This window comes from Gopherus evgoodei, chromosome 18 (genome assembly GCF_007399415.2).
Source record: "Gopherus evgoodei ecotype Sinaloan lineage chromosome 18, rGopEvg1_v1.p, whole genome shotgun sequence".
Lineage (NCBI taxonomy): Eukaryota > Metazoa > Chordata > Testudines > Testudinidae > Gopherus > Gopherus evgoodei.
The window spans coordinates 12,892,104-12,912,973 of NC_044339.1; the positions used below are offsets into that span (position 1 = coordinate 12,892,104).

At 46.3% G+C, this 20,870-nt stretch overlaps 1 protein-coding gene across 2 annotated transcripts; it reads left to right on the plus strand.

The window, feature by feature from the left end:
• Positions 1–207: 207 nt before the first annotated feature.
• ENO1 (enolase 1) lies at positions 208–20,258 on the plus strand. 2 transcript variants are annotated; one of them, XM_030537644.1, is made up of 12 exons: positions 208–315; positions 6,322–6,415; positions 8,982–9,077; positions 12,000–12,058; positions 13,370–13,439; positions 13,906–14,039; positions 14,698–14,920; positions 16,858–17,055; positions 17,423–17,624; positions 17,963–18,071; positions 18,632–18,690; positions 19,790–20,258. In XM_030537644.1, exons 2-12 carry the CDS (start codon positions 6,331–6,333, stop codon positions 19,857–19,859), a joined length of 1,305 nt encoding a protein of 434 aa, XP_030393504.1. In that variant the 5' UTR covers positions 208–315; positions 6,322–6,330; the 3' UTR covers positions 19,860–20,258. The 2 variants fall into 2 exon arrangements, with proteins under 2 accessions (XP_030393504.1, XP_030393502.1); XM_030537642.1 differs by lacking the exon at positions 12,000–12,058 and adding an exon at positions 12,363–12,421.
• Positions 20,259–20,870: the final 612 nt, after the last annotated feature.

Genomic DNA, 20,870 nt, shown 5'->3' on the forward strand with positions numbered 1-20,870 from the left:
CTGCTGCGGAGAGCCCAGGGGCTGCACCACGCGGGGAGCAATGGGAGTTTCCGTGACTAAAAACCCAGCCAAGGCCAGGTCGGCACGTAGTGCACGCGCCTAAGGGCTGGGGCTGGCGCGAGCCCCCGCGCGACCAATCAGAGACGGGCCAGTGGGCAGGGCCAGCCAATGCGGAGCCGGGCTGGCTGCTCCTAATCTGCATAGGATGGACTATAGCCCAGCGCGAGCCGGGCGCCTTTTCCCCAGTCTCCTTGGAGCGCGAGCTGAGCGTGACTCTGTTTCCTGTGTCCTGCTGCTAGCGCCGCTGCGCCTCGGGTAAGCGGGGCGGCCTGGCTGCACCCCCCCAATCCCCATCCCCGGCCGGGGGCGCATCGAGCGAGGGGGGCGGCCTGGCTGCATCCTCCCACCCCCATCCCCGGCCGGGGGCGCATCGAGCGAGGGGGGGCGGCCTGGCTGCACCCCCATCCCCGGGCCGGGGCGCATCGAGCGAGGGGGGGCGGCCTGGCTGCACCCCCATCCCCGGGCCAGGGCGCATCGAGCGAGGGGGGGCGGCCTGGCTGCACCCCCATCCCCGGGCCAGGGCGCATCGAGCGAGGGGGGGCGGCCTGGCTGCACCCCCATCTCCGGGCCGGGGAGCATCGAGCAAGGGGGGGCGGCCTGGCTGCACCCCCATCCCCGGGGGGGCTCATCGAGCGAGGGGGGCGGCCTGGCTGCATCCTCCCATCCCGGGGGGGGACTCATCGAGCAAGGGAGCAGTGTGCGTGGGGGCGGATGTCCGTAGGCCGGGGGGGGTGCTGCTGCCCCCTGGTCTTCCTCCATCTCAGGAGGCTACGCTGGCCAGGAGACGGGGTGCGTGGCACCAACAGAAGCTGTGTTGCCCAGTGGGGGGATGAAAGGAAATTTATCCTTTCACACTCACACACACACCCACACCCCAAAAATAAGTGCAGCAGAGCCGGCCCTTGCACAGCCAGGGTGCATCGGGGGCTGCACCGCCGGCGCCGCCTGTTAAATGCGGCCAGCTCTGGGCGTCGCGTTGGTGCCCTGTTTGCTTCCCTGCCCACTGCGGAGGCTTTGCTCGCTGCGGCGCTGCTGCAACCGCTTCCTCCGGCTCCTCGGCTCGACTGCCCCCGCTGCTCGCGGCCTCCTGCAGCCCAGGCCTGCGGGCTGGAGCCGTCTGCGCCTGCAAAAGGACGGGCGGCTCTGCTGTCAGCTGCCCCTGCTGCTGGGGCACCAGGCCTCCTTGCGGTCCCCTCCTGAGTCTGCTGCCAGCCCCGCGGGGACCCTAATCGGGAAAAATAACTCGACCCCAGGGACTCGTGTAAGAGGCGGGATGGGCAGAAATGATCCGTTCTCTCTCAAACGTGATCTTTGCTGCTATGCTTTACAGGCCCCCAGAGGCTACACACGTGCCACTGCCCTGCCCTGGTTTCCCCAATGACTTTAAATATATTGCTTTGCTTGGTCTGGTCAAGAGACATTTGTGCATGTTAAACTTTCTCCCCTCCCCAAGACACTTGGTTCAATCCTCAGTTAATTCAGAGTTTGTGTGTACTTTGTGCCCTGGGCAAATCTGAGGGATCTCTTTGCTGGGGGGCAATGAAACTGACCTGTTTACAAATTAATATTCCCTAGGTAAGAGATTTCCCACTTCCTCTTTGCACCTTTCATCCCTTCCTGCACCTTTCTTTTGTCCGCGCCCCCCCCCCCCCCCCCCCAAAAAAAACCCACCAAACTTCACTTGGTTGTGTGGGTTTTATTAACAGACAGTGTCTACAGACAAATGTTCAAAGCCATGTGGAGCCCGGGGAAAGTCAGTACTGCTGAAATATTAGGGTTAAGCAGCTGGCATAGCAGCAGTTTTCGTGTCTCAAATACCAAGTCCCCTTCAGTGCAGGTTTACATTGCAGAACGGTGTATTGATTTACAAGACTTGTAGGCCCCTGGGCCATGCTGATGGTTGCAGGATTCTTGCAGGCCAATGGGCATGTGGTCTCACTGTGGGAATGGTGTCTTTTTCAACATGCTTCTCAATGACTCACAAGAGTATTCTAATCTATGTGCTTACCTTTTACTCCCTTTTTTTGTGATGCTTATAATATTTTTAGTAGGAGTATTGCTGCAAAAAGTGAGTCACAATGCAAAGGAGTGGTTCCTTAGTTCAGTAACCGTTTGTTAACATGATGGGTACAAACTAGTGAGTATTTTGCAGCAGGCTTTAATTATTAACAGTGACTGTGTGTAGTATGTTACAGCTTTGAACCTTTCCCTCTTTTATAACAGTAGCTGTCCTTCAGCTCTGTTTTCTCAAATATTTAATTTATTTCTAGATCAACATACGTTCCCAGATGGACCGTTGGTCTAACCCAGTATGGCCATTCTTATGTTTTTATGAAATCTTAATAGTGAAAATAATTAAATGTTGCTTTTATCTTTGGAACAGTTCTGCAAGAAAGGTGGCTGCCTAATACTTGCCAGGGGTTACCACAGTCTTCATTTGAGTGTGAAAACTAGTAGTGGGAAATCTCTCCTTTTGACTCTCATGGGCTTTGTGCAGATGATCAGGGGAAGTTTAGTCATCCATACTTCAGAGATTTCTTTCCCTTGCTTAACATGCTGAGTCACAGGGCAGGGATATGGGTTTTGAGCTGTAGGGGAAGTACTGATATTTCACTTCCAAAGCCACAAATTGAGGCAATTCAGTCCTTGATCTCCGTTTTACTAAAAAATTGATTCTGAGTAGTCTGTTATTTCCTGACTTCCTGCATTCCCTGCTATGATAGATGCCAAGCAGCATTCTTATAGTTGCATGATAGTTAGAGCATAGGGATGAATGAGGAATACATGGAGGGAGACATGGGTGGAATCTGACTGTATGCTTGTTGAGATCTTCCTTGGTGACCCATACCTTTCTTCTCTGGAATGCTAAAGAGTGGAAGTAATAGGTCAGAGCCTAATCTTACTGTAACTCTGCATACTGGATGTGATGATGACAGTCTTATCCAGAGAGGAAGGTAAGGTTGTGGAGGAGCCTTGCGAGTCTGCAGAAGTTGCCTAGATGTGCTTTTCAGCACCAAATGGCGCTTGCAGCAAATAGCTTGCAACTCTTGTTCTGTACAGTTGCATCTTCAGTGGCAAGGCATGTGAGGTTCTGCAGTGGGTTTACCCCCATGATTTGGATTATCTCATTGTCCCATAGCTTTTGATGTGCATCTGCAAAGGCAGTCTGTTACCTTTAGGCTATGTTTTCACTGCCAAAAAAAGAGGTTTTTACAGCAAGATGGTGAACTCCAGTGAGTAGTTATGGTCATCTTGCTATAAAAACACCAGTTTTGAAGAGCTGGCCCAATAATCTCTCTAAATCAGTGTAATCATAGAGTTAAAGTACACCAGGAATTCATATAATACTTATCTGTCTCGTAGGTTTGTTGTCCCTATATACAGCGTGGGATGAGGGATAGAAGGATTTGGTATGGCAGTGAGATGAAAATTTGGGACTCCTTAATTTCCAGATGCTAGACCACACTTCTCTAAAGGGGTACAGGTGTCCCCTCATCTTAAAGGGGACCACTGACTGAGTCGATCACAGAAATAAGTGAAGGAATATATGTAACTTGAAAATCACTTATAAGACAGCCACTCCACAGGTCTGACTCATTTCTGGTTACTTCTGTCATGAAGCATTGGAGGCTTGGAATGGTAAATGTGAGCTTACTGCTTTCTGGAATGCTCTCTCGGGAGGCTTCCTGTTTTTACAACCCTGTCTCCTCACTTATGTAACCAATGAAATGAACAGAAGCAGACCTAAGCACAGCTGTGACATGCTCATGCTTGTTCTCCTTTTTCCCTCTGTAGCTGTGGTTGACTGAATCACAGTTGTCCAAGCAGACAGTTCATGGAAGCAAATGGTTTACACTGAACTGGTGATGAGTTAGACTGTATCTTGTAGACAGATGCTGTTTCCTACCAACGATCCCTGGGCAAAATGACTCTTTGAAGACAGGAGTGAAGAGGCTCATCAAGGGTTAAAATAAGTGGTTTGGTGCAGGTCTGAAATACTGCAGTGCTGTAAACTGAGCATAGCTAAGGAAGGGGAGGGACTTCTGGGGAGGTCACTTCTCAAGGACATTTGAGTAACAGAGTAATATTAATGCCTGGTTATCATTGCAACTGTGGGAGACCGGCACCCTGGAAGCTTATAATGAGTATTTCCTGGGGTAATGTCTCCTTTTTTTTAAAAAAAGGAAGTTTATATGTTATGCAACTTGATTTCCCTGTAAACTGGCATATCCTGCCAAGGGTGGGGCATCTGATCTGATGCGTTCTGATCAAGATGCAACCTTGAAAATGAAAGTACGAGGCAGCATATGCAAGAGGCTGATCAGCTTTGCATTAGAAGCAGCCTTTCTAGGATAAAGAGGGATTCCTGCATCAAGGAAGGGCAATATTTCATGTTAGCCACTAAACAACATCGAGGAGGTCTGTGCACTGGAAAACAGCAAGGAAAAGAGGGGGAATGTTAATTATGTGGATACTTGCTAGGGTGGGCTAGAGGTCAGGGTTCTAATACTCCAGGACTCTTCATACAAACCTCTTTATGAAAATTGATGGCTCGGTTTAAGGCTCTTACAATAAAGCAGAAAATTAGATTTAAAGTCTTCAGGTTTTCTACTACCTCGCTGCCAAATGAACCAGAGAGGGCTCAAAGTTAAGGGACTAAACAAAGCTGCTGTCTTGTCTTGTTGTAGGGAGAGATTAAGGACATCATTTTGGGAAGAGGAGTAGTTCCTGAAAGAGAGGAAGGCAAAATCAATCTCATGCCTGTAATCACAGCATTTTAACACCTGTACCATAAGCCTTTTAGGTCATCTCAGAGGCAGAATCATGGCCACTCCTGTATCCTGTCCCTACCTATGACTGATTTGCTAAAGAAACAAGCTTGCAATTATTTCCCTGTAATGCAACTTTTTTTATTTGAGATTAAGCCCTGCTCCCTTTAAAGAAACTAACCTCATTGCTAAATCGTGGCACACAGACACTTGCATGAGTTGCTTTAAAACCTAGCCAAGCTTATATAACTGCAGTAAATAATGCCTGTTCTCGAACAAATGGGCTGGGGGGAGTAGCTAATAGGAACACAGCCAGTTTGACAGTATCTCCAGTCAGTGGAGTAATAGGGAGCACAATAAACAATGGACATTTGAAATGTTTTTTAACCTTCGAAAATGGAAAAGCATTTATTTTCCAAAAAATGATCTCCTTTGCAAGCTATTTAGCATCATAGCTAGAGCAGTGTTAGTGTTACAAAGCAGATAGCTTAGGCCTAAGCTAGGCAGCAACATGCAAGGAAATGATATGCCAGCATATCCTTCTTGGTTGTTCACCTTGGAATGCAGCAGAGGTAGATATGAAGGGTGTTTTCTCTGTAGTCTGCCCTAGTTAATCTGTGCTGCTGGCTTTAGCTGAGTGGCTGGGTACCAAAAAAGCTTGAAATGGAGACTGATTTCAGTGTGTATTATGGTTGCTCTGGTAATTGAAGTGAGAGTGGTATTTATAAAAACTGATCCTGAACCCTTGATCGGCGTAGTGAGCTATTACTCCAAGATTCACTGTAAAGGCACAGTGTCACTCAGTAAGAGTTTAATAGGTCCTTGACTGAAGGATCACTTCCTGCTGGGTATGTTTTGGGTGTGTGTGTGTGGTTTTGTTTTGGGTTTTTTTGGATGGAAAAAATTGTATGCAGAAAACTAGAGGTGAAACAAAAATTTTCTCCAGATGGAGGAGAACATTAACATGCTTTCTCAAATGCAGAGGAAGCTAGCCATACAGTAACTTGCCCTTGACATAACTAATTAACACACACAGCTGCCTCTTTCCATTTCAGGATTTGGTTACATTCAGCTCCCAGAATCTGCTTTTACATGTGCTAAATGGGAGCTCCTGCACTGAAGTCTCTCTCAACAAAAGTCGTTTCAACTAGTCCCTGTGTGTCAAGGTTGCTTCATTATTATCTAAGGCTGGTATCTTTTAAGGAGTCTAAGGGAATTGAGCCTAAAGGAATTAGGCATCTAATCTTAGGCATCTCACTTCCTTAGGATCCTTGGAAAATCCCAGCCTGAATGAACAGGTTATACTGCCTGAAACTCATAACTGATAACTTAGCAGAGGGAAGAAATTTGATGGTGGCTTTCCCCTGTGCCAACAGGAACTTAAAAGAAGTGACTCGCAATATTGATGCAACTGCATACGTGACCTTTAGTGGTACTAAGGGTTCCTGTTCCGTCTTTCAGAATATTAAATATCTTTTCTTTTTCTTGGCAGATATTCAAAATGTCCATACTCAAGATCAGTGCTCGTGAAATCTTTGATTCACGTGGGAACCCCACTGTGGAAGTAGACCTCTTTACCAACAAAGGTGAGTCTTGTTTCTTCCTACGTCCCTCTACTCCTCCCACATATCAGTATGGGCTGCCTACGTAGGTCTGAAGTAGGAAGATAATTGGTACAGAACCTCCCAGCCAACCAGTTCAGTGCTGTGCACATGCTATGGTGAACTTTTCTTTCATTCTTCGTGGGGCTTCTGCTTGCTGTGGGGTCTGAGGCTGACTTGTATGGGAGGATATTTAGAGGAGACGGATAGCAGCCAAAACTTCTGTGAAAAGTGGTGCTTTAACGCCCTATATATTTCAGTCTGCTCTGTCTCGAAGGATGGGTGAGAGAATTAAATGAGAAAAGCTGAAATCTCCAGGCTTGCCATCTTGTGATAGAAAGGAACACATCTCAGTCCAGTATTTCTCTGCCAGGGGAAGTCTCATATCTTTAGCTATTAGTCTTGGTGGCTTTGTTAGAAACCTGATCTACACCAGCAGCATGATTTAAACAGCAGAGTACTTTACCAATAGTGGTCAGCTTGAGTCAGGCTTCATGAATAACAGGGGATAAATTCATCTCTAGTGCAGCTCCAGGGAGGAACTTTAGCCCCCAGATTAGGGCCAGAAACTTTTGTGTTTAAGCCACACTGAGGCATGGGAGAAGCATACAAATCTTACATGACCTGTCACTACACTTGTTTTCTTCTCATGCATTCAGTGTGCACTTCAGGGGTTCCCTCTCCCAGCCTCTTCTGCATGATCCTGTCGTCAGGTATTTGATGTGAGTATCTGTAGCCATAGGAGGTAGTGTGAAGTGCAGCATGGAGGTATAGCTGCTGGAAGAGAGCAGTGGTGGAGAGAAGCTCTACTTTAAACATAACTAGTAACCTTTCAACCCAAGAAACACATGGCAGGTGAATGGGTCTCAGAATCTGAATGTCTCCTAAGCTAGCACTGATAGGAAAGTGCAAACTCAAACTGAGTGAAATTCTCTGTATTTCCCTTCACCTAACTCTGTACTGCATACATTACGCTGTAGTGATGGCTGAAGCTACAGGAAACATCTTTATACTATTTTATCTGTATGGGTTCAGTGGCATAATTCACCTGAGCGTGGACAGTGAAGAGTTTCTTTCAAATGTCACAAGACATGGTCGTGTCTTGTGAACAACTGGGACCTTCCCTCTATGTGTAAGGCTTCCCAACCACCGATGAGTAGGAGCCCCAGGACAAGATGTATCAGTAATCCAGCAGTTGGTACTTCAGTAATTCAAACATCTAGCGTTTGTATCAATGGGGTTTTCTGCTTGAAACTAGGATAAGCTTCACTGATGGTGTACCTGGAGCAAAATCCCAGCATAAGCAGGGGTCTTATTTTCCCCCACTTTAACTACCACCAGTGTCCCTTGCTCCTCTCTGCTCTCAGCTCCCACACTGGGTTCTGGCAAACTCAGCTCTATGCCTGTATGTTCTTGCTTTCCCTCTAGAAGCTCTCTGCTTAATTACAGGAAGTTGTGGCTATTTCTCATCCACTGATGTTAGCTCTGCTCTAGGTCCCTTGTTGCACTGCCTGCCTAATGACATCTACCAGCACCCTTCCCTTTGCTGTAACTTTGTGTAGCTGTTTAATGTGGTCAAAGACATGACTAGACAGCTGCTTAGCTGTAATTGTGGTTGTATATCTAACATCCTTCATCTGTTTTTGGTTGCTGCAAGGCCTTTTCCCTCCACCCTTACTCATTGGGTCTTTGTTATTTATTGCTCTGTATCTTATGAGATCAGACACTTCAGTTGTCCAAACCCATACGAGCATGGCGTGGAATGAGCAGTCACAATAGCTGTAATGCACTAACCAAACAGCTTAGCTCTGTGCCTGGAAAGATAATTCCTTCTCTTAATGACATTCCATACCAGTCTTCTGCTTGAGAGAGGAAGGCTAGAGAGATCAAAGCTGGCACCTCACACCAAAGACTGCATCAGCTCTAGTGCTCTCAATGTTCTGTCCTGCAGGGCAATGTCCTCAGCTAGAAGAGTGGCATGTCTGCGGTTTTGTGCCCAATCTGAGTGGTCTTCCCCTCAAACTATCTTCCTGATGCTCTCTTCCCCCCCCAGCCCCACTCCAAACACTTACCGGCCCAAGAGCAAGTGATCCAACTTAGTCTCTGCATAGAACTAGTGGGCCAGCCCTGGCAATGGTGCTTTTTAATGGGTTATTTTAGTTTTGGGTTTCTTTTTTGAAGAGGGGGACTTAGGAAATAATACCATTGTTAAGCTAGATACCTCCAGCTCCTAGCTCATCTGGAAACGGGCGGCTTAGTCAGATGACGGATGGGCTTTTCCTGACTCATGCCTTCTGAAAGAAGCAAGCTGTCAGTCTTGATATTCAGCCCATCTGCACACTAAGCAGTCTGCATTGGCTTATTGCGTTGCCCAAGCATGACTCGGAAGAGTAACTCTCCCTGATCCAGGAGAGAAACCCCAACGTGTGGCGGGAGCAGCAGTCCCTATGCTTGCAATACTAATAGTTTCAGGTTGGGGTGAAGAACAAGCAGAACCTCCCTGGATCCTGCCGTGTTTAGATTGTTCTCTCTTCTCTCCTGCTATACTCAGGTCTGTTCAGAGCTGCTGTACCTAGTGGTGCCTCCACTGGAATCTATGAGGCGCTGGAGCTTCGTGACAATGACAAGACTCGCTTCCTGGGAAAAGGTAAATCTATACTTTCCTTTCCAGGGTCCAGGTTCTGCGGGAGATGTTGCTGCAAACACTCATTCACCAGTACTGTTGTAGTAGGTAGTTTGCTGGCATCTTTATATTTCCATCCCATCCCCCTTCACTTACCACATGTTTCATTGTTACGGGCTAACTTGCAATCCCTTAACAGCAAGTCAGTTGACCCATTGCACAGAAGTGCTCCAGTACTGTTCAAAAGTGTAGTATACCCCCACAGCTCCATGTGAAAACAAAGAGAGCAGTGGATGCCTATTTTCTCAGAAAATTAGCCATAATGAGAGACAGCGATGCTTGTATTTGCCCAAGTATATAGAGTTCAGTCACTTTTGTTAGCTGGTCACGGCATTCTGGTACAATATGCAGTAGGCTATTTCATTACCCCACTTTGCTGCTCCACTGCATGTTGACATACCTCAAGGCCCTCATTCTGTGCTAGATAGTAATGTATTCAGGCTAATGGGTAGCTAAATAACCCACCCCCAATAGCCCATTAGCCTTATTTGCCAGTTAATCACAAAGATCCTTCCTAGAGATGGAAGACTGCTTGTAGGGTGAGTGCTTGGAACATGCTCTCCCCTGAACTATTTGGTAACAATTGGTGTAATGTACTGCCAGGCTTAGGAGGAAATGTATTAGAATGAGGATGATGCATGGAATCTAAAATTAAGAGCATCTAGTAGAGCAGTCCTGAGCCGAGCTCAGAAGAGCTTGCATGTGAGCATTAGGTTGTCCAGTGTTAAATGCAACTGTTCATGGCTGCAGTGACCTGTTTGGGGCAGAAGATCAAACTCAGTTCTCAGAGAAAGCATAGTTGCCTTTTTAAACTGACCGTTGGGAAAGGTCTGCAAAAGTACATCGATACACTCCCACTGTGAAAGCCAATGTGCCAAGGGAATCTATCAAATAGTGTAGATTAAAGCCTATGCATTTAGGTAATACAGTTCTTGAGCAATTTCACATGTTTGTAATCCTAAAACATCTTGCTTCTCACTGTGTTGCTTTCCAGGGTTCATCAGAGTGGCTAGGGTTTAGCTCCCTTTTTCCTCTCATTGGAAATCACTAGGGAAATGGATTGTTTATATGGGAGTGTGATCAAATTCCCATGACTCTTGAAGGGCTGGTATTTTTAAATGGAGAGGTCGGCAGCCTTTATGGTGCTTCATAAATTCCATTGCAGTAAAGATTTCTTCGATTCTGGTCTGGCGAGATGGAACTGTTTGTCTTTACTATCTCACCGCTCAGATGAAATGGGCTTCAAATATGCCCAGATTACCAGAGCAGAGCTTGATCTGGGCAAGCTGGTAAAGAAAAGCCTCTTAGGAAGAACTGAAGAGCTTGCGCTGTCTACAACTTAACAGAACAGCTATATAGTGTTGGGAAACGGTCCCATAAACACTTTGTTTGGCTAGGAGTTTTTCTGTTCAAATAGCAGCAAAGAGTCCTGTGGCACCTTACAGACTAACAGATGTATTGGAGCATGAGCTTTCGTGGGTGAGTACCCACTTCGTCAGACTTGTGCGTCTATAAGGGGCGACAGAACTCTGTGTTGCTTTTTACAGATCCAGACTAACATGGCTACCCCTGTGATACTTGTTGAAATAGAATTTTAAGGGCTTATCTGCTCCTGCTGCTTATTCTGCATCTGAAGTCCTAGCCCTCTGCTTGAAAAAATACGTTATTTGTGTCAGGTAGGAAATAAGCAGCAGGAGCCAACAGACTCTCCAAGATACTAATAAAAAACAAAGAGGAGTGGAATATAGGAAATAGAGTAGAAATATTTCCAAACAGATTGCTTTGGAAAAGCCTTCTGTAAATCATCGGAGGCTGTTTAATAATGCAGATTTAATCAGGCTTTTCTTGGCGTAGCAGCCTTTTACCTCACCTGCTCCATGTGTTCTAAACAAAGGAATCTTTGAAGCACTTGTCTGCTCAGATCATCTTTGAGAACACTCATCACAGGGGAGGCTATCAGTGTCATTAGGCTGGTGTTGCTTGACTGGTTAACTACTGTGGTCTTGGCTGATGGAGGAAAGAAGCAGAACATACCTGGATTTGGGTGTAGATTGGTCTTCTGTCATTGTGTACTTGGCAGGCACAATAGACTCAGGGAGTGTTTGACTGTAGGTTGAACAGCTGGGATGCACAGCGTTATGTACAGACTTGGTGTGGCGTTGTATTCAGAACCCCCATTTCTCTGTCATCCTTTTTTTTTTTTTTTTTTTTTTTTTTTTTTTTTAGTTTTAATCCCAGAAAATGTTGGCTGACGTGCAGCATTTTGTACAGCCACCAACTGCTTCAGCAAAAGACAAAGCTCTAATATCTGCACGTAACCTCTGATGTTCGGTGTAATGTTAACCTCTCTTCCAACTGAGGACTCTAATGTAAAAGCAAAATGGTTCTGCCTCAGTTAGACCTGGGTTAAGATGATGCTCCAATAGTCAAACAAGACAGGGTTGCAGGTATTAAACGTCCAGTTATCTGTTCATTTAAACCCTCAAAGAGAGAATCCTCCCCTCCTCTGGCACCCCACATGCACTTACAGGAGCAGCCTTTTTCCTTAAGTGTCCTAATGGCCTCCTTATCCAGAAGTTGGTGTGTTCAGCCAATAGGAACCTGAAGGGTTGCAAATTCAAGGCTGGACTCTAGAATTGAGATACTGCTGGGGAAAATAATCCACCGTGATTGGCTGGAGATGTGTCAACTTGCACTACCTTGTGAACTCGCTGGCTTCTGTCCTGTTGCATAATATGCAGCATTTTGCTTATCTTTGAAACTACTGCAACACTTTCTCTGCACTCTTGTGACCTCGTCCTTCCTTCATTTGCACAGTCTGCTTTTGTGTTCTTCTGTGGGCCTTCATCTCTTCCTTCATTCTCTTGTCCATTTCACTTCTGTTAGGTGTATCCAGAGCTGTTAAATATGTTAATGAGTTCCTGGCTCCAGCGTGTTGTACTCAGGTAATGGTCACGTGTGTTTGTTGCAACCTGTCACTTGGACAGACTCCTTCAGTGCATGGTCTTGCAAACTAACCTTTCAGCAGGCATTCCTAGAGGATGGCTATTTCCGTGATATAACTTGCCACTCACCTGAGATCACCTTCTGAAAGAACTTAGCCTTGGCAGTGAAAGCTAAGGTTTGGTTAGGGGGAGAAGCTGAATGACAAGTGATTGGGGTTGGATTTTTTTTTCAAGTGATCATCTACTAATGCCTGCTTAGTCTGTGTTTGATTAGATCAGTGATTGATTTGCTTGTTCCTTCCAGGTGTCTCAAAAGCTGTTGGGCACGTCAATAAAACAATTGCACCTGCACTGATTAGCAAGGTAGGAGCATTGGTTATTTAACTAACCTCATTTAATGCAAGTACATTTTCTAGCTCTATTTTTTTTGTCTGTTTAAAAAAAATAAATAAATCACGGAGCTGGAGAATATCACCTGATGTGTAGCTGGCCTGTGTGAGTGCATGAGAACAAACTGACTTAAAGTAACTCTCTTCTGAATGCAGTAACTGCTCCCTTTAATGAGTGCAAATGTAACCCTGACTTAGCCAGAAGAGCATCACTTGTTCTGGTCATCTGCGAGTTGGTCTGGGGTAATGTTGCATGTGTTGCTGCATACAACAGTCTAAATGGTGAACTCAATGCATATTTATTCCTAGTGTCCAGCATTCAAAGTGAAAATGTAATGGCCCTTCATTCTTACAGATTGTTTTTTAAAAAGCACAGGGTTTGGTTTCATATGTCAGTTCAGTCTGACTGAAGGAGTCCAACTGTATTAAAGCTATTGTGAAGTCATACTCTGAGTGTAGAGGTCTTGCTGAGCTAGGATCACTGGAGCCCTCTGTACAGGCTGGAGGAGGAGCATAAACCTTTATTAGTGCCCCTTGGCCAGGCCAGGATGAGGGCAAGGGCAGCTTCCTTCAAATAAGGCGTATTCAGAGTTCAGGAGTAAGTTAGTTGGAATTCACTAGGGTTTGAGTTTCCTGTTGGCTCTCTTTGGTGTATCCACTCAACTTCAAGACCTACTATAATTCGCTAGAAACTGAAATTCACATACAATCACAGTGCATGTCTAGCCTCTTAGCTCGGCGGTTTCTTAGTTACCCTCATGTCTGCCAGACATACACACTAGGTATATTCTGATCTCAAATAGTGACAGTTTTGGAAGCCGAAATTTGGGGGGAACCCACAGGTAGGTGATGCATGGGAGAAGGGGGTCTGCTTTGAACTGTACAGCCTGGCTTTATCTCTAGGAGTTTCTTCCCTTTGCAGAACATTAATGTTGTGGAGCAAGAGAAGATTGACAAACTGATGCTGGAGATGGATGGATCAGAAAACAAGTGTAAGTGTCTTTTTTTGCACAACACACAGATGTACCGTTTCACACCAGGTTTGTTGTCCAAAGTAACTAAAGTTGGCTGGGGGAGGGGGCCAAGAGAAGTGCACTCCATCATGGTGCTGAAGTAGTTTGATGGCCATCTCTAATTGAGTAAAGGGATAGCTGTTAAGAAATGAGGCACCCACTTCACACATCATTTCTGTTGCTGTGATTGTAGGTACTGTGTACCCACTAGGATGTATGCTGGCAGTGCATGTGCCCATGGAGGTTTTCATGACAATTTCATGTCCAAACTACTGTAAGCTACTCTGAACTCCATGCAGAGTGGGAGTGGAGGAAAGGGGAGTTGCAATGAGCTTACTTTGTGGCTCATGAATTTAAGAACAGGTATCACGAGCACTTCTGAGGTGTTGCTTTTTGAGGAGGATTTGCATGGTCTATATAACCATGTTTTCCTTTTGTGTTTCAGCCAAGTTCGGGGCTAATGCCATTCTGGGTGTGTCTCTGGCTGTGTGCAAAGCTGGTGCTGCTGAGAAGGGGGTCCCCTTGTATCGTCACATTGCTGATCTTGCAGGAAACCCAGAAGTCATCCTACCAGTTCCTGTAGGTTTCCTGAGTCGAACATTTGGAGACTTTATCTGCTTGGGTGGCATTTTCCTACGTGATTTAGGAGCACAAGTTGCATTGACTTTCACAGGGCCTCTTGCTTCTAACTTATGTATGCTTGAAAAATCCCACTCCCTATCCTTGGAAGACTGATTGCTATGCAAGAAGTATTAGCACAGTACTCTGATTTGGGAAAATTGTGTATCTCCTGGTCTCAGGAATCTGAGGGTCTTCTAATGGAACCCTTCTGGATTGTAACCCTTGGGTTAAAGCACAGATGAAATAGACCTACCTATACATGGTGGTCTTCATGGTAAACTCAAGTGACACAAGAATTAAGGTGCAACTCTCCCTTGACTCCTTATTCAGGGAGAGCACACACAGGTTTCATGCAGAATGAGAATGCATTCTATGTCCAGGGTGAGTTCATGGGGTCTGAACAATCAAGTGTTTGATCCTACACCTGTGACCCTGTGGGTGTGTTTCCATTGACTTCCACAGGTCCAGGATAAGAGCGGGTGTTCTGGACAGCTTGTTTGGTGGAAAGGAAAACGGGTATATCTCATTTCACTGCTCAGTTGTACTGTATTGATCATGGCTAAAGATTGAGGGGGAAGTGGAGCAGCTAACTCTGCCTCTGCTTTCTTGTGTCAAGGCTTTCAATGTGATCAATGGTGGGTCCCATGCTGGTAACAAGCTGGCCATGCAGGAGTTCATGATCCTCCCGGTTGGTGCTGAGAGCTTCAAGGAAGCCATGCGTATTGGTGCTGAGGTCTACCACAACTTGAAGAATGTCATCAAGGAGAAGTATGGAAAGGATGCAACTAATGTGGGTGACGAGGGCGGTTTTGCACCCAATATTTTGGAGAACAAAGAAGGTACAAAGCAGAGATGGGTGGAGAAACTAGAATGTTGCCACCAGGTGTGTGCAAGGCTGTGTAACTGGCTCAGCTGCTTCAGCCCATCATGGACTCCAAATACGTCAGGCTACTGGCCTAACAGTTTTGCTGATATCTGGGGGGATCTCTTCCTTTCTATTAACTATTAATAGTCACTGAAATACTCCTCCATCCCCCTTCCATTCACCCCAGAGAGGCTGGTCCAGTCCCATAGCAGCTTGGTACTGGAAAGCCTTCTGTACTGAATGCTCCTTATCAGCGACTCCAGAAGGCTAAATTGCCAATGGGAGACAGACAAACTTGGCCATGTGCGGGTAGGAACTAGTGGCTCCATTCCATGAATTCATGTGGATTAACAAAGTGACTTAACTTTTCCATAAATTTCATTTGCTGTGTACGCTGGGCGGAGGACATCCCCATGCCAGTTAGCGATGTGGTTAAACTCTAGTTCTTGTGCCTCAGGTTGCTGTTGCTCAAAAGTAAATAAGTGAAGAGACTTCACTGGGGCTGGTCTGTCTCCTAATGCTCCAGCACTGTAGTAGTCAGTGAGCAATAAAAGCAGCTGGGGAAGTGGAACAAAGGTGGCCTCTGTTCCAATTCCTCAGTCCCTGAGACAGCACAAACCTCCAGGAAAGGGGACCCGCTTTCCAACAACATGGAAAATACAGTCGCCTAGGAGCCTACAGTGCTGTGTGTCTTCCAAGTGGGTGGCAGGGGAGCAGCCTCAGCCACAGGGGAACTGAACACAGCTGCGTCAGCAGAAAGATGTTTCAGTTTTGAATGTAATTGACAGTTTTCACTGTAACCACTATGATACATAACTGTCCAACCTCTACGCAGCAGTCCCTTCAGCAGCACTGGAGATACTTGAGCAAACACTAGAGTCTCTGAATCTACAGGCAGCTTCTTCCTCTTCATGATACTGAGTGGACAGTCTATTGGCTTTATACACTGGCATTTTTAATACGAAGCTGCTGTTTAAATATAAATAGCAAACAATCAACTGAACTCTTTGAGGTCTGGGAGTTCCACAGACCTGTGTTAGTACCGGCTGCTGCTTTTGCAGCTTGGCCTACTCTAATATCAACTTTTTTTTTCTTAAAAGTACTGATCAGAGTTGATGCTGTACGCAGTCTGGCGGGTCCAGCTGCTACTTGGCTGTAAATCTGGGAGGGGTCATATTTCTGTTACATGATGATCATCCAGTGCTTGCTCTTCAGACAGCCAAGTAGTATCATGTTTTAGAGGATTCAGCAGCCATGCCGCCTGTCAGAAATAGCCTCCCTTTTCCAAGGAAAAGCAGGGAATGTGTGTAACTGGAGCCCTGACAGGTCACTAGGGGAAACACAGTCCTCTCTGTCCCTCTCAACATCAGCCTAAATTTACTTTGATTGTTAATGCCTTTCCCCTTACCAGCTCCGGCTGTGCTTCTGCAGGAGTTGAAACTAGGCAGGATCCAGGCAGGCCAAGTCATTACTTTGTGCCTAGCTAAATTCCCACTACAGTTGAAACTGGAAATGGTATTCATTTCCTGTCCTTTAATTGTTGGCCGATATTGATATGGGCTGCTGTGCTCCCCCTCAGAGGTGGCTTCATGTCAGTGGTGGGTGAAGATTCTTAAGTATTTCTGTGAGGCTAATATGGGGTATCATAAAGCTAAATGAAGTGGTAAATTTCTCCAGGAGTATCAGGTGCTGTACAGACATTGGTCAATAAGACCTTGTAACACCCCTAAAAGGCTGGTAAGGAATAATCTCATTTTAGAGATGGGGAGACATCAGTGACTTGCCCAAGGCCCTGCAGACAAGTCAGTGATCGAATGTGGATCATTTTGAAGCCTACAGCGTGCATTTTGTAGAAAAGTGGTGTGAAGTGTTACCCAGGAACTCATTCTAACCCACTATCTAACCTTCCAGCTCTGGAGCTGCTGAAGACTGCGATCAGCAAGGCTGGCTACACTGACAAGGTGGTCATTGGGATGGATGTGGCTGCCTCAGAATTCTATCGCGATGGAAAGTACGACCTGGACTTCAAGTCTCCTGATGACCCCAGCAGATATATCACTCCTGACCAACTGGCTGATTTGTACAAGAGCTTTATCAAGAGCTACCCATGTGAGTGGTGCATGCTGCTCAGTTAGCAGGCAGCCAGTAACAGATGGTATACTCCCCGGCAAGCCTTCCTCCCACCCCCCCAACACTACCACCTCTTGGTGCACTGCAAGAGGACAGAGGGGAGTAGAACTAAAGAAACTGAGTGGGGTTGGGTGGAGATTAAATACTTAATAAAAAAGCCTTGTGCTTTAGATTTGGTCCATAGTAGATGCAGTTTCAGAGCTGCTAATGCAGAGTCCTGAGCAGGGAGGTGTCGGGTGCATTAGTAGATGTCATAACCGTAAACATCACCTGGCTGTAATTAGCTTGAACTCTTCCTGGGTGCTGAGGCTGTTAATTAAAATACCCCTTCTGCTTATCTTCTCAGTGGTGTCTGTTGAAGATCCTTTCGACCAGGATGACTGGTCAGCTTGGAAGAAGTTCACTGCCAGTGTGGATGTTCAGGTGGTGGGTGATGACCTGACCGTGACCAATCCTAAACGTATTGCTAAAGCTGTGGAGGAGAAATCCTGCAACTGCCTGTTGCTCAAAGTGAACCAGATTGGCTCTGTCACAGAGTCCCTGCAGGCGTAAGTCACCTTACAGTTATAGACCCAGACCAACTTCATGACATCACTGTGTGACTAAGTACTTACACACACATGCGCGCTCTCTCGCGCGCTCCTGCCGGAAGAGTATTCAGTGCCGCGCCTGAAACATCTTAAAACATTCCCAGCCACAAGTCCCCATGAAGTGATGAGCTGGATGATGGTGTTTCACTTAGCAATGCCTCATTGCATCCTTAACACCAATATCAACATAAACTGAATAAACCTGAAGCTGGATTGTGCAGTCATTATCCGTACTTGGCACTTGGTATCCTTTGTACAAGTGATGCAAAATCTTACTCCTGTTTCTCTTGCTTTAGCTGCAAGCTTGCCCAGTCCAATGGCTGGGGTGTGATGGTGAGTCACCGTTCTGGAGAGACTGAAGATACCTTCATTGCTGACCTGGTGGTTGGTCTCTGCACTGGACAGGTCAGTATCTGTACCTGGAATGGTTCCCCTCTAGTCACCTGGCTTCCTTCTTTCATAGCACAGAAGCCATTCTGTAGCAAGAAACAGATGATCCTAATGACCTCTGAGGCACAAGGATTTCCTTCTATTGCTATACAGGAGGCCAGCTAGTCTGTACTAGTAGTTAGGGTGAAACATACTGATGCTCTTTCTCCTCAGTAAGTGGAGATGCTGTTTCCTTGTCATGTCCTTAATAAAACAAGGGAGGAACCTCTTAACTCAATCCATGTGGGTGTGTCAGGATTTCCTGGTATTGTAACTTCCAGCAATAAAATGAATGAGTGCACTATTCACTGTTGGAATCCAAGTTCCACCCAGCTTGCTTCCAGGTTCAGGTTAGCTGATCAGACTTCTGCTCGCTTCTGTCCTTCCACCATGCTCAACTCCATGGGTTATTATTAAGGACATGATTGTTTTTGCCTCCTATCATAGGAGGGGCCTTTGTCTTCACAGTTTCAGCTCTTGAGAGCAGATCTGTTTTTTTAACCCCAAAGTAACTAACTTCCTGACCTTTCTTTCAGATCAAGACTGGTGCCCCTTGCAGATCTGAGCGTCTAGCTAAGTACAATCAGCTCCTGAGGTGAGGATTGCTCTGGATTGGAGTGGGGAGGAGGGGGAGTAAATCTAGCCTGCAGGCTTGCTCTAAGAACAGGGTGTAACGCATTGTCCATCGGATGACTTGGTCTCTGCTGTTCTGACTCTCCAAGAGTCCAGTGGAACCAGAGCAGTCTCCATTGCCATGCCAGGACACATGCTAACACTGGCTAAGATCTCCCTAGCTGACTGTAGGGAGACTCCAGTAGGTGTTGCCATGCATTCTGGACTGACCAAATACCAAGGGCTAAGTGGCTCAAAGATTGGGGGGTCCCTAGCTGGTCCTTGTAGAACTTTCCATGTTGTCCCTGTGGGCTTATAAACACAGGTGGTGTAGCCACAGCTTGGTCCCTCTATCCAAATGAAGAAGCCCCTGTGTCGTGATCTGGGGCAACCCTAGTTCTGTGAAATGCTACCACCTTCTAGCCCAGAAAACATAAATACTCAGCCAATGTTTATGCTATGCCTTGACAGCAACTTTAGTCAGTACCTGATGCTTGCTATGTTGGCTGCCCTTGGTATGGGCAGCACTTCACTTTACACCATGGGGAGATCATAGTGTTTTTCAGTTAGGGAGTATTCTGCAATACCAGACAGTTGCTTGGCATGAGGTGTAGATGTTAGTGGGTCATGTGAAGGTCAGCAGAATAAGCCTTGTTCTTGGCTGGGTGGGGTGCAGCATGCAATGCATGTGGTCAGCTACTAAGCAGACTCTTGACTCTTCCATACGTATGACATGAAGGAAAATACTGTCTCGCCAAGGTGCTTGTGCCCCACAAAAGATAATAAGCCCAAATTCAGCTGCATATCTGGAAGCAGCATAGGCTCAGTGGCACAGTCTAATGCACGCTGGCTTGTGTTGGCTGCTGAACTTGGGTTTTATGGCAGAAATGTCACAGGGAGGGTTTCAAACGTGTGGTGAGATCACTGTCCTCTACATTGCTACTGTTGGGTGGGTCTTGCTCCATCACTGTGTTGTTGCTGCTGCTAGTCCAGTCAAGCAGTCACACAAATAGATGTACCGTGTTCTGTGCTTACACCCCTTTCTTGTTTTTGTGTCTTTCCTCCCCCCCTTTCCCAAACAGAATTGAGGAGGAGCTCGGAAGCAAGGCCCGCTTTGCTGGCAGGAACTTCAGGAACCCCCGTATCAACTAAGCTCTGCGGGTCAGACAGCCCCTGTTCTGGTTTAAAGCACTAGTCACCCGATGAGATCATTATTTACCTGTACTGGAAAGGAGGGCAGCTGAAGGAACAAGACCAGTTTGCAGGGCCTCTCACCCTAGACTATTTCACCTAGTGTTCCCCAGCTCTACCTGTTGCTCTTAAGCGCTTTGCTGCTTTTGTAGAACAGTCCCTCTGGGGGGTTTGTGTATTAAAAAAAAAAATTGGAACCATGTTTTAAGTCCCCACTTTGACCTTGTTGACTGGTGGGCATGAACATACGTTCCCCGTTTAAGTGTGTGGAGCTCTGTAACTTGCAGTGCAGCCCGAGGTTCCTGCAAACAGAAATAGTAGTGTTGTTATGTGAGGCAAATAAAAGCATCAAACAATCCAGCAGTGAGTGTTGCCTGGAGTTATTCCATGGGACATCTCACTGGCATGCACTCTTCCCTGTCCCCAGTCTCCTATTGTGGGTCCTGGCTAGTGGCATGCCTGGTGTGTGTTCTCCCCACAGAAAGCTGCAGCTTAGCTGCCTTTGCCCTTCACAGATCTGTTGTTGCTGAGAGTTCACTTAGCCACGTTAGCCCCTCTTGAAAATAGAGCTCACTCGTGAGAGAGCTTTGGGGTATTCTCTGAACTCTTTCCGCCACCTCCTTTTTCACTGTGCATGTATTGCTCTCCCATCCCTACAATCACTTGTTTACTTTCAGCATTCAGTACAAACTGCTTACATACCCAAAGGTCAATAAGGCTTCATATGGCTAAGCCTCTTCAGTGCCTCTGTATTTTGTTTCACCTTTGGGTGCTTTAGATGTAGGGGGTTGGAGAAAGCAGAGTGAGCTTTAAGCAGAAACACAGATGCAGCTTTGGTCTGGTGCATCTAACTTGTGTAGTCCAGAATGGCCCCTGGTAATGTGGCCATACATCTTCGTGTGCCACCTTCCTTCAGCTTGTTTGATAAATTTTTGAAACTATAAGGGTCACCTTTAAGGACTAGCCATGTAA

Bases quoted from the DNA above. Each gene is read 5' to 3' on its own strand.
- ENO1 (XM_030537644.1), top strand. From the start codon at position 6,331: ATGTCCATACTCAAGATCAGTGCTCGTGAAATCTTTGATTCACGTGGG. The intron at 6,416-8,981 runs GTGAGTCTTGTT...TGCTATACTCAG, and splicing joins AGACCTCTTTACCAACAAAG to GTCTGTTCAGAGCTGCTGTA. The intron at 12,059-13,369 runs GTAATGGTCACG...TTCCCTTTGCAG, and splicing joins CTCCAGCGTGTTGTACTCAG to AACATTAATGTTGTGGAGCA.